The sequence below is a fragment of the Tupaia chinensis genome, unplaced genomic scaffold (genome assembly GCF_000334495.1).
Source record: "Tupaia chinensis unplaced genomic scaffold, TupChi_1.0 Scaffold000418_1, whole genome shotgun sequence".
In the NCBI taxonomy this organism is placed as follows: domain Eukaryota; kingdom Metazoa; phylum Chordata; class Mammalia; order Scandentia; family Tupaiidae; genus Tupaia; species Tupaia belangeri.
In genome coordinates, this window is record NW_006159923.1 from 314,338 (window position 1) to 327,295 (window position 12,958).

The 12,958-nt window shown below is 49.4% G+C and overlaps 1 protein-coding gene across 1 annotated transcript in view; it reads right to left on the reverse strand.

Moving 5' to 3' along the window:
- Positions 1-8,696, reverse strand: part of TRIB3 (tribbles pseudokinase 3) — a 14,167-nt gene extending 5,471 nt beyond the window's left edge. The window contains exons 1-3 of the mRNA XM_006154692.3: positions 8,418-8,696; positions 3,235-3,525; positions 1,553-1,845 (exon numbers count right to left, since the gene is read on the reverse strand). Of these exons, the coding sequence (XP_006154754.1) occupies positions 1,553-1,845; positions 3,235-3,525 (584 nt within the window). The 5' untranslated portion in view covers positions 8,418-8,696. The remainder of the gene's footprint in view (positions 1-1,552; positions 1,846-3,234; positions 3,526-8,417) is intronic.
- Between the last annotated feature and the right edge of the window lie 4,262 nt (positions 8,697-12,958).

A 12,958-nucleotide genomic window follows, 5' to 3' on the forward strand; every position in this document is an offset into this window, starting at 1 on the left:
GTGCTTTCTCTGTCTCTCTCCAGCAAGTACATGCACCCTGTGGCAAAAACCTAAAAAACAAACACAAAAAGTAATTAAGTCACCCTCCTTTCTCTAAAAAAATAAAAATAAAAACCTTGACAAGAAATGGGGGCTGGTCCCATAACCCCACGGTTAAAGGAGCCGGATCCCACATGGCTGACCACAGTTTGAATCACACCCTCAGCAGTTTGAAAATCATGCTAGGTGTGTGCACATGCATACTCCAAATCCTGACAAGATGGAGGAATGGAGAAGGGGTTGTGATTGTGGCATGACCGCACTCCAGTGAGAGGTGCTTTCTCCCTCTCTCTCTGGTGAGCACAATCTCTGGCAATTTCAAAAAGAAAGCAAAGGAAGGGAGCAGCAGATGGCATAATGGTTATGTTGCTGGACTCCCAGGAAGTTGACTGCAGTTGGAGTCCTGGACCAGGCGGCTTAAACTCACGCCGGGCGCATGTGTGTGCGTGCCCAAGATCCCGAGAGGAGAATGGAGAAGACGGGATTACGGTTTGGATATCTCCCCTGGGGGGTGATTCCTTGCTTTCTGTCTCTCTTTCTGGTGAGCACACACACCCTATAGCAAAAACCTCTGAAAATAGAAAAGAAGGAAGGTAGGAGAGAGAGAGAGAGAAGGAAGGGAGGGAAAGAAAGAAAGAAGAAAGAAAGAAAGAGAGAGAGAAAAAGAAAAGAAATATCCCAGTGGATGCAGGGTCCCTCTGTCCCTCCTACCAGGAGAGTCACCTTTTCTTAATTCTCAGTCTCACGGAGGTTCTGTGAGGGTAGCCTTAGCCCTTGTTCTGGCCTTTGCCTGTGGCCTTGAAACCCTGGGCATATTTTAAAAATCCAGCCATGGGGGCCAGCAGGTGGCAGGGTGGTTGAGGGCACTGGATTCCCACCTGGCCAACCATGGTTCGAGTCTTGGACCTGGTGGCTTACTGTCTCACTTTCCCTCTCTCTCTCATTCTTTCTCTCTCTGTCCAAATTAAAATAAATAAAGTTGAATAAAATTATTCTTAAAAAAATAAAAAGACAATCGAGCTGTTTCCCCTACGTATGGGGAGACTGAGGCTCAGAGACACTGGGCCAGCTGTAAACCCGGCCAACCTCCCTGCCTCTCAGGCTCAGAGTGAATTAGGATTCAGGCTCTGGAGTCAGATCTGAGTTCAAATCCCTGCTCTATCTTTATTTGGCTATAGGATCTTGGGCAGTTTCCTGGACTTCTTTGGGCCTCAGTTCCTTTTCTATCATAGTGAGACAAAATAGTGCTACCCCGTACTTGTCAGGATGCAGGCCAGGTCAGGTAAGCGCAGGGATCCTTCCTCACTATCAGCTGGTGTGAGGGTCACAGCTGCAACGCTCTTACCCAAGGGCTCCCAACAGGACTGAGTCAGCCCTCCCAGGACACCAGGTAGTAGTACTAGTCCAGGCTTCACTTCTTACCTAAGTCACTTTGTCTTCCTGGGCCTCAGTTTCCCCATTATGCCCGCCTCTTGGCTGTGTCTGTGGGTAGGGTCTCTGTGGCCATGCTCACCTTTCATAGTCGGTGAAGACAAAGCGTCGCAACTTGAGATCACGCAGGACTAGACTGTGTTGGTGACAGTGTGCCACGGCGGTGGCCATCTGGCGGAAGAGCATGGCGGCCTCAGGCTCAGGGATGCAGCGGCGGCTGCGTACCAGGCTGTGCAGGTCCCCGCGAGTCCGAGTGAAAAAGGTGTAGAGGAGCCGGGTGCCCGCCAGAACCTCCGTGGGCCGTGCCACGTGCTTGTGGGAGGGCAGCCACGCATAGGGCTCCAGCACGGCCCTGGCTTCACTGGCCGGGTACACCTGTGGGTGGAGCAGGGTGTGAGCACGGCTGGGGGCTGGAGCCTGGCAGGCCTTGGGACGTGGCTAACCCAGCCACTGTGCTATGGTGTGCAAGGCCCCGTGCCAAACGCTTCATGACTAAGTCACTCAACCCTGTCGCCAGCCCTCTGAGTAGGATGACTTGGCCCATTTTACAGTTAAGAGCTCTGAGAGGCCACACAGCTCACAAGCAACACAGCTAGAATTTGGACCTAAGTTCTCATCATCCATGCTCTCAACTGCTACCTTGTCTGGCCTTAAAGATAAGCTAATTGAGGGGCCAGCAGGTGGGGTGGTGGTTAAGGTGCCGGGCTCTCATGTGGCCAATCACAGTCTGAGTTCTAGACCTGGAGGCTTACTGTCTCACTTCTCTTCTCTCTCTCTGTCACTCTCTCTGATGAGTGCATGTACCCTATAGCAAATTTAAAGAATAATAATAACTGTAAATTAAATTAAATAATTCTTTTTTTTGAGAGTTTTTTTTTGCTATAGAGTGTGCTCACCAAACAGAGAGAGAGAGACAGAGAGACAGAAAGCAAGAAATCACCCCCCAGTGGGGATGGCCACGCAGCAATCTTTTCTCCATTCTCCTCTTGGGATCTTGGGCACACGCGCCCAGCGTGAGTTTTAAGCCACTAGGTCCGGGACTCAAACCGTGGTCAGTCTACTACGTGGGAGCCCAGCAACATAGCCATTATGCTAACTCCTGGTCCCAAATTAAATAATTCTTAAAAAATAAATAAATAGGGGCCAGCAGATGGCGTAATGGCTATGTTGCTGGACTCTCATATAGTCGACTGCATGGTTCGAGTCCTGGACCTGGTGGCTTAAACTCATGCCAGGCGCGTGTATGTGCATGCCCAAGATCCCGAGAGAAGAATGGAGGAGAAGGGATTGTAGCGTGGCCATCCCCCCTGGGGGGTGATTTCTCACTTTCTGTCTCTTCGTCTCTCTGTTTTTCTGGTGAGTGCACACGCCCTATAGCAAATACCTCTCCAAATAAATAAATAAATGCTCAGCTAATAGAAAAATAATAGGAAACCCAAAAAGGAAAATCACCCTCAAAGCAGGGGAAATCCAGAATTGATAATGCAGTCACATCAAAGTTGCCCACTTTCATTCATTCCACAGTCTGGCACTGAGCCCACCTGGGCCAGACACTGGGGATCTAACTGGCCCGTAGCCATGGTCTTGGCCCCCCTGGTGCCCACAGTCCAACACAGGAGACAGTGCACACAAGCCAACAAACTAAACACCTACAGATTCTGTAACTGTTGATGAATAAGCACCCTTCAGCACCTTGGCAACCCTCTGGAGCCAAGATTCTCCTAGCGCCCTGTGATGCTTGGGGCAGAGTGGCCCAGGACATACCTTACAGGTATACTCCACTCCCGTGGAGCAGTGCAGGGCCCGGTAGGCCTGTCCACCCTCCTCAAGCTCCAAAAGGATGTAAGGCCCAATCCTGGAAGCAGTGGCCACAGCAGGTGCACGGTCTGGAGCAGAGAGTGGGCTTGGAGGCAGCAGACAGGGAGGCAGCCCGGGTGGGGGTGCACTTCGGGCTTGTTTCCGGACAGGACACTCAGCAGCATCTAAGTCCTCATCCAACTCCAACCGCTTCTTGGAAGGGACACCGGCAGGGGCAGCTAGAGGGGTGGCTCGCATCTAAAAAGAAAGGGAGAGAGGCAATAAAACGAGGCTGCTTAGGGGCCCCCTCTTACCCTGCGGGTGGGCGGGTACACTAGCAGTCTGTAGGGAGGGTGATTAGGCAGTGTGTGTTAAAATGACAAAAGCACACACCCTTGAACGGTGTCTCACTTCTAGGAATTTATCCTCTGGTTAAACTTCTCACACGTGACACAAAAATTAGTTATGTAAAAGGCTGCTCATCAGAGCCTTGTGTCTAATAGCAAAGACAGGAAATAATGCAAATATTTAACAATACAAGGTGAGTTAACACCTCATGGATAGGGGTCAGCAGGTGGCATGGTGGTTGGGGCACTAGTCTCCCACATGACCAACCGCAGTTCGATTCCCAGACCATGAGGCTTGCTTTCTCACTCTGTTCAGATTAAAAATTAATAATAATACATTAAATTAAATAATTATTTTAAAAAGTAACAACAACAAACACTTACGGACAGGCCCAGCCAGTGGCCTAGAGATTCAGACACTGGCCCTTTTATGACCGACTGTGTGGTTAGAGTCCCAGAACCATTGGCTTGAAAAAACACACCAGGCACATGTGCGTTTGTGCCCAAAATCTCAAGAGGAGAAGGGAAGAAGGGACTGCAGTGTGGCCATCCCCCTAGGAAGTGATTTCTCACTTTTCCTCTCTCTCTCATTCTGTGCATGTACCCTATAGAAAAACTAAAACAAAACCAAAAAAACTCACAGACAGCCTACAGTGGCATACAGGTTGAGCACCTCTAAGTTGAAAATCAAAATTTAAAACTTTCTGAGCACAGACAGGACATCACAAGTGGGAAATTTCACACCTACTCTCACGTGACGGGTCACATTGAAAATGCCGTAGTAGAAAAGTGCTATGTGTATAAGGTATGTATGAAACGTAAGTGAATTTCATATTTGGACTTGGGTCCCACCCCAAGAGACCTTATGTTTATGAAAATATTTCAAAATCTGGGGCCGGCAGGTGGCGTGGTGGTTAAGGGCACTGGAATCCCATAGCCGACCATGGTTTGAGTCCTGGACCTGGTAGCTTGCTTTCTCATTTTCCCTTCCATTTTTGTTTTTTTTTTTGAGAGGTTTTTGCTATAGGGCGCTTGTGTTCGCCAGAAAGATAGAGACAGAGATACAGAGACAGAAGGCGAGAAATCACCCCCCGGGGGGATGGCCACACCGTGATCCCTTCTCCTCCATTCTCCTCTGGGGATCTTGGGTGCCCGGTGTGAGTTTAAGCCACTGAGTCCAGGACTCAAACCATAGTCAACTCCATGGGAGTCCAGTGACATAGCCATTACACTAACTGCTGGTCCCGACTTTCCCTTTCTTTCTCTCTGTCTCTGTCTGGTCAAATTTTAAAAATAATAACAAATTGAATTAAATAAAATAATTTTTTGAGAGGTTTTTGCTATAAGGCGCGTGCGCTCACCAAAACAGTGAGAGACAGAGAGACAGAAAGCGAGAAATCACCCCCCAGGGGGGATGCCCACGCCACAATCCCCTCTCCTCCTTTCTCCTCTCGGGATCTTGGGCACACACACACACGCGCTTGGCGTGGGTTTTAAGCCACTGGGTCCAGGACGTGAACCACAGTTGACTACATGGGAGTCCAGTGACGTAGCCATTACACTAACTGCTGGTACCTAAATAAATATTTTTTAAGAAAATATTTCAAAATCTGACAAAAAATCCAAAATCTGAAACACTCTGATCTCAAGCACTTAGGATAAGGGATACTCAGCCTGTACTCTACAGCCCTGAAAAAGGGCCAGGAAACTCTCTACGCTGATTTCTTTCTTTTTTCCAGAGAGATTTTTGCCATGGGGCACATGCGTTTGCCAGAGAGACAGAAAGTAAGAAATCATCCCCTGGGGGGATGGCCATGCCACAGTCCCTTCTCCTCCATTCTCCTCTTGGGATTTTGGGCATGCATGCACACATGCCCAGCGTGAGTTTCAAGCCACCAGGTCCGGTATTTGAACCATGGTCAGTCATGTGGGAGTCCAGCGACGCAATTATTATGCCATCTGCTTGTCCCTTTCTATGTTGATTTCTAAAGATGTAATAAAGGAAGGAGAAAACACAGAATTATGTGTATACAATGCTCTATGTAAAATGGAATATATATAAACATAAGTAGGGCTGGCCTGTGGTCTAGTGATTAAGGATCCAAAATGGCTGACTGCACAGTTTGAGTCCTGGAACCGGGGGTTTGAAAAATACACCAGGTGCTCGTGCATGCATGCCCAAAATCCCAAAAGGAGGGAAAAATGGAGGAGAACAAATTGCGGGATAATCATTCCCCCTGGGGAAGGGGAGCTTTCTCATTTTTTCTCTTTCTCTCTCTCTCTCTCTCTGGTGAGCACACACACCTTCTGGCAAAAAAAAATCTTTTAAAATTATATATATGTGTATACATATATACATATATATATGTTTAAATATATAAACTTTGGAAGGATATAGGATAAGATCAAAAGCAGATATTTATACTTTCTGAATTTTGAACCATGTGAATATACTATACTCGCATATGAATATATTTCCTAATCAGAAATTTACACTTAAAGAATTGAATGCCTGTTTGAAAACACAGCTTGTTGCTAAAAATCACGGTAAAAAAAAATCAACCAGTCTCATAATTGTGGATCCTGTATATTCACAGATATGAGAGAGATACAATCGTTTTTTTTTTCTTTTGCCAGAGGGTGTGTGCACTTGCCAGAGATACAGAGGGACAGAAAAAGCACTCCCCAGGCTGGGCAGCATCATGCCGCAATGTGCAATCCCTTCTCCTTCGTTTTTCCACCCTGTAGGGATTTTGGGCATACGTGCACATGTGCCTGGTGTGTTTTTCAAGCCACTGGGACCAGGATTCCAACTATACAGTTGGCTGCGTAGGGTCTGGTTCCCTTACCCACTGTGCCACAGGCCAGCCCTGAGATATCCATTCCCATTACACTCACTGAGCAGCTCCTCTGAACCCAGCCCTGGGCCACTGCTAGTCTCGCCTTCGGATCTTCCCGAATAGGGGGGCAGACTTGTTATCATAAAATCATGCACAGTACAAGCAGAACCCAGAGGGGCCTTTCTGCCAGGTTGGTGGGTCAGGAGAGGACTTCCTGGGAGCAGTGGTTTCTAATCTGAATGCTGAAGGAGAGTCAGGTGATGTGGAGAGGCATATTTCAGTTCAGGGGTTCTCTCACTTGAGTGGCCATTGGCACCACCTGGAGGCCTTGTCAAAACGCAGCCCTGGACAGGCCTCCCACAGGAGCTGATTCAGAAGGTCTGGAGTAGGGCCCAGGAACCTGCCTTTCTAACCAGTTCCCACCTGAGGTGGGTGCTGCTGTCCCGCAACCGCTGTCTAGGGAGAGGGATGAAGCAAAGAACATGCTGCAGGCGCCTGAGAATACGGAGGGGGCGGGGAGGATGGGCGTGGCTCCAGCTGGCCAGGATCTGGGCTTGGTGTTTTTCAGGCTGTGTATGTGCTTCATGCCCCAAAGGGCAAGAGACTGGATCTCTGGACAGTGGCCACATCCAGGCTGCTTATCCATCCCTTAGAGCCAGCGAGCTGGGTTAAGCTGCCCTGGACAGGTGCGGAAAGGGAGACTACAAATGAGCGAGGGTCTGCGTAGGCCCCCACCGCAGGACCAGAAGCTCTGCTGTAGAATAATGGTAGCCCCTAATAGCTACCTCCCGCCCCACCGCGCCGGGGGCTGGGGTGAGTGCGCCGAACACTCCGGGCAAAAGGCCTGACAGGCTCTGCACTTCTTTCAAACACACTTCCTGCAAGCCACCCCTCTGACACACACATCATGAAGTGACAAACACCTCGTCGTCCTCCACCGGCAACGCAGTGCGCCCACATGCACACACACGGCCACACGCACATCCTGATGCCCGGCCGACTGGAGGGCAATTGTTGACCTCGCCCAGCCCCGCCTTCTGCAGTCAGGCGCCTCCGGTGGGAGCGGAAGCGGCGAGAGTCGGGTATCTGGAGTCAGAAGGTTCAGCGGAAATAGAGGGACCGCCCCAGGACAGGGAGAAGGTGAGGCCAAGAGAAGGCTGGGTCCCCGGGCAAGGGGACCAGGCAGCCTGTGCCCTTGCACGCCCAGGTCCTCGCCCCGAGTCTGCAGGTTCAACACACACCGTCTACGGGAACAAGCTTCACACGCGCGCGGGTGCACACCTGTGGACCCGGCCCGGAGCGCACCCGGGTCACTCATCCGCTCTCCGTCCAGCACCCCAGCCCTGTCCCAGCCGGGACCCCGCACAGTCGACTCCTGCCCCAGGAGCCAGCCCTCACCATCCACAAAGACACAAACCTTCGAGACCCACAACAGGCTCACGGAGACCCCGCAGAGCCCCACCCCCCCACACACACAAATACACAGATCCTCCCAGTCCTCCAGTGACCCAAAGGCCGCGCACACACAGACCTCCCATCACTAACCACACAACTAAACTACCCCAAACTCACACGAAACTCAGACAACTGCACGCCCCTCTCTGGGATGACAGCCGGACTTTGTCCCCGCTTCCCCGCCCCCAGGACACAGCCGCCGCACTCCGCGAGTGTCCACCCCTGTCCCAGACTGACTCGGCCACACTCGGACGACCCCACGCCCTGCGGAGCCGGGTCACCTGAGACCTGATGGGGGGCATTCGGCCCAGGCGGCCCCCGGCCAGCCGGATTTGACGAAAGGTGCGCGTGTGTGTGTGTGTGAGTGTGAGTGTGAGTGAGTGTGAGTGTATGTAACACATAGCAACGCGCAGACGCCTAGAGGCTCCCGACGCCCCTGCTGCCCTCGCCGCCCTCTCTAACCCGCCAGCCTCCGCTCAGGTCCACTCTCCGGCCCACCGCTGGGTACCTTGCCCCGGCGTCCCGCGCGGGTCCCGGAGCCGCAGGCGATCAGAGGCCGCGCTCCACGGATGTCCAGGTCAGGGCCCCTTCGGATGGACAGGGGCCAGCTTCTCTGCGTCTGAGCGCCGGATCCCGGTCCAGCCCCAGTCCCCGCTCCTAGCTCGGACGCGTGCGGACCCGACGCCGCTTCCGCTGCGAGTGTGCGGTGGGCGCTGGGCCCCTAGCTCCGGCTCCCCGGCTGGGTGATGTAAACCTGAGCTAATCAGCCACTGCCTGATGCCTTTGGGCCGAGAATTACACCATCCTGGTGCCCCGCCTCTCCGGGTCACCGCCCACCCCGGCGCGCTCCGCCCCGCCCACTCTGGTGCGGTCCGCCCCCTGGACCCCGGGCCTGGAGGGCCGGCTGGGGCGTTTGGTCCTCACTTAGTCCTCCATCCCCTCCGGGTGCCTAGACTTTGAACACAGACACCAGCCACTGGGAACAAACGTTTTGTTTTTCTGAGTCTTAGTTTCCCAATCTATGTAATGGGAAGACACTCTTCCTTCTCAGAGACGAAGAGCAAACCGTGACTGTTTCCTGGGTTCTTCCCGTTTAAAAAGCATGTTTCCATCATTGCCAGAAATATTAAACCTTATGGAGAACACTGGGCAGGCCAGAAGCTTCATTCTGTTGCGAGCCAGCATGAGGTCCAGCTGTGAGAAAGTGCAGAGTCTCAGACCCAAGAGCTGCGACCAACAGGTGTCCTGGTGGTTACAGTGCTGGACTCCCACATGGGTACTCACTCCAAGTGTGTGTAAGTGAGTGTGTGTCCAAATCCCCAGAAGAGAATGGGGGAGGAAGGGATTGTGGCATGGCCATTACCATGGGCGGTGGTTTCTTACTGTCCATCTGTCTCTCTAAAGAATACGCAGGCCCTACGCTAAAAAACTAACTAAAACTAACCAACTAACTAGAACTGAAAGCTGACTCTGGTTGGGCTCAAAAGAGCCAGACTGGTGCGCTGGGGAGACCAAAAATCTGTAAGCTTCCCACATTCAGAACAAGCACCTAAAGCTACCCCTAAGAGCGCACCCTCCTCTTTAACCCACTGTGCTACTTCAGCAAAGCTACGTCAAACCCTTCCTCAGTTTCCTTCTCCATAAAACTGACTCATAACTGTGCTCACTTCATAGGGCTGCTGTGAAGATTAAACCTCATACCAGGAGGGAACTTCAAAAGTTCATGGAAAAGTGGAATTAACGTATATGTGTATTTGCAAAAAAATTTTTAAATCCACGCTTAGTTTTTTATAATATACATTTTCCATGAACTTTTGTTTATTTATTTTTTAATTTTGCTATATGGCCTGTGCAGTCACCAAAGACCGACAAACAGAGAGGGAAAGAAAGTGACACATCAATACCCCGTGGGGATGACACGTTGTAACCCCTTGTCAGGATTTTGGGCACATACACACATGTGTGTTTCTCAAGCTACCAGGTCCAGGACTCGAACCGTGCAGTTGGCTATATGGGGTCCAGCCACCTTAACCACCAAGCCACCTGGCTGGCCCTCCAAGAGCCTTTTGAAGACAGGCAGGTCAAATGCTCAGAACAGTATGTGGTACAGTAGGTACTCAGTTAACAGAATGGCAATAATGGAGGCTCAGAGAGGGGAGGGATCTATAATGGGACTGAGACTTGTACCCAAGGCGTGGGTGGCCTGGGTGCCACTTGTTGGGTAAAACATCACTGCACAGCCCCAGGGGTCCAACACCGCTCCTGAAAATCTCTTTTAGATATTAATATCTGAATTCACTCGGTGTCAAAAAATAACTTCTCTAGGAAGAGGCCTGATGGGAGTTGGGGCAGAGTCACCTTGGTTTCCCTGGTTGCAGAACTCTAGGGGCCAGCTCCTCTGTGTCTCAGAGTTTCCAAGGTACACCGGGGGATTCTGGGATCTCACTGAACTCTGGCAACTCTCCTGCTGGACAGGGATGATGCATTCATTTTCTACACCCGGACACAAGACAGGCTGGAAGAGCCCACCGATGTAAGGGGCGAAGGGGATGGCTGTCCCCTGAGCACCTCTCTGGGGCCAGTACTGTGCTGGGCTAGCACGCACTTTCCTAACTGTGTATGCTGTTGGGCCCTGTTCTAAGCTGGGGCCTCATGTGGCCAGACAGATCTTACAACCCCTGCCCAGCTTGTAACAAATCAGTGGAGAAACAAACCATTATCAAGAAAATAAGGGATCAGCAGTTAGCGTAATGGCTATGTCACTGGACTCCCACATAGTCGATCGCGGTTCAAGTCTTGGACCCAGTGGCTAAAAACTCACACCGGGCGCTGTGCGTGCGTATCCAAGATCCCGAGAGGAGAATGGAGGAGAAGGGATTGCAGTGTGGCCATCCCCCCTGGGGGGTGATTTCTCGCTTTCTGTCTCTCTGTCTCTCTCTGTCTGTCTGGCGAGTGCACACGCCCTATGGCAAGAAAAAAAATCCCAATTCTCTAGATCAGACTTTACAATAGAAATGATGTGAGCCTCTTATGTCGTTTAAAATATTTTTTGTCATTCATCAAAGAATAGTAAAAAATTAATTTTAGCAATTTATTCTACTTAATCCAATATACTATACATATAATGATCTCAACAGATAATCAATATAAAAACTATTGGTCATATTATTACATTATTTTTACACTAACCTCTTCAAAATCTGGCGTGTATTTTGTTTAACTTGGACACAATAGACCATGGATGCTAAAATGTCAATGGTTAAAGTAAAATGTAGTCATAGTATGGGCCAGCAAGTGCATGGTGGTTAAAACGCTGGATTCCTATATGGCCAACCACGGTTCAACTCCCAGACTCGGTGGCTTGCTTTCTCACTATCACTCTCCCTTTCTCTTTCAATCTCTCTCTGGTCAAATTGAAGAAGAAGAATAAATAAAATTAAATAAATATATTTTTTAAATGTAGTCCTAGCAAAACATACATCCAGTTTGATTTTCAAGTTTACAGGTCCAGAACTCAAAACCGCAGTCAGCCATGTGAGAAACTGGCACCTTAACTACCATGCGACCTGCTGGCCAGTAATTAGGCATATCGTTTTTTTTTTATTTGGAGAGGTTTTTTTTTGCCATAGGGCGTATGCGCTCACCAGACAGACAGAGAGAGACAGAGAGACAGAAAGCGAGAAATCCCCCCCAGGGGGGATGGCCACGCCGCAATCCCTTCTCCTCCATTCTCCTCTCGGGATCTTGGGCACGCACGCACACGTGGCCGGCGTCAGTTTAAGCCACCGGATCCGGGACTCAAACCGCGGCCGGCGTGAGTTTAAGCCACCGGATCCGGGACTCAAACCGCGGTCGACTACGTGGGAGTCCAGCAACATAGCCATTATGCTAACTGCTGGTGCCATAATTAGGGATGTCTTGAGCAGTGTATTACTGCTGTACCACAGAGCTTGCCCAGCCTGCTTTGGTTTTTTTTTTTTTTTTTTTTTTTTTTTTTTTTTTTTTATTTTTTTTTTATTTTTTTTTTATTTTATTATCATCATAATCTTCTTTCTATTACATGAGAAAGGAAGCCACCAGGTCCAGGACTTGAATCATAGTTGGCCATGTGGGAGTCCAGAGCCTTTAGCCATCACACCACCTGCTGGCCCCACTACTTTAGTTTTAAAATTGAAATCCAAGAGCCAGCAGGTGGCATGGTGTTTAAGTTGCTTGATTCCCACATGTCTGGCCGTGGTTTAGTCCTGGACCTAGAGGCTTGCCTTCTAACTTTTCCTCTTTCTCTCTCTCTTTATGTCTCTCTTTGTGTCTCTATCTGGTCAATTTTTTAAAAATAATAAAAATCAATAAATTAAATTAAATAATTTTTTCTTTTTCTTTTTTTTGGAGAGGTATTTGCTATAGGGCGCGTGCACTCGCCAGAAAGACAGAGAGAGACAGAGAGACAGAAAGCGAGAAATCACCCCCCAGGGGGAGATGGCCACGTCGCAATCCCTTCTCCTCCATTCTCTTCTTGGGATCTTGGGCACGCACGCTCACACCCGGCGTGAGTTTAAGCCACCGGGTCTGGGACTCAAACCGCGGTCGGCTACGTGGGAATCCAGCAACATAACCATTATGCTATCTGCTGGTCCCTAAGTAAATAATTTTTTTTTTAATTTTTTTATTTTTTATTTATTATCATCATAATCTTCTTTATATTACATTGGATTACATATAACTTTACATTGACTTCCATTGCTTTTTCAAAAGGGAATGCCATGCATGTCAGTCAATACAGAGGCATCGATCTCCCCGCTTTATCATTCAAAGTCTTTTCCATGCATTTCCCAATAATTATTATTATTATAATTTTTTAAAACAGTCAATCACTATTTCTCATTTTGCTTGTTAAAAGACTTCACCCATCATGAAATACTTCCCAGACCAGTCCAGTTGAGAATACTATACACGTCATCTTCAACAGATAATAAACCATATCTGTTTCTCACTAACATCCCCTCTATTGTTCACTTGCTATCTTTCTCTATCCTCTTCTCTTTTTTTTTT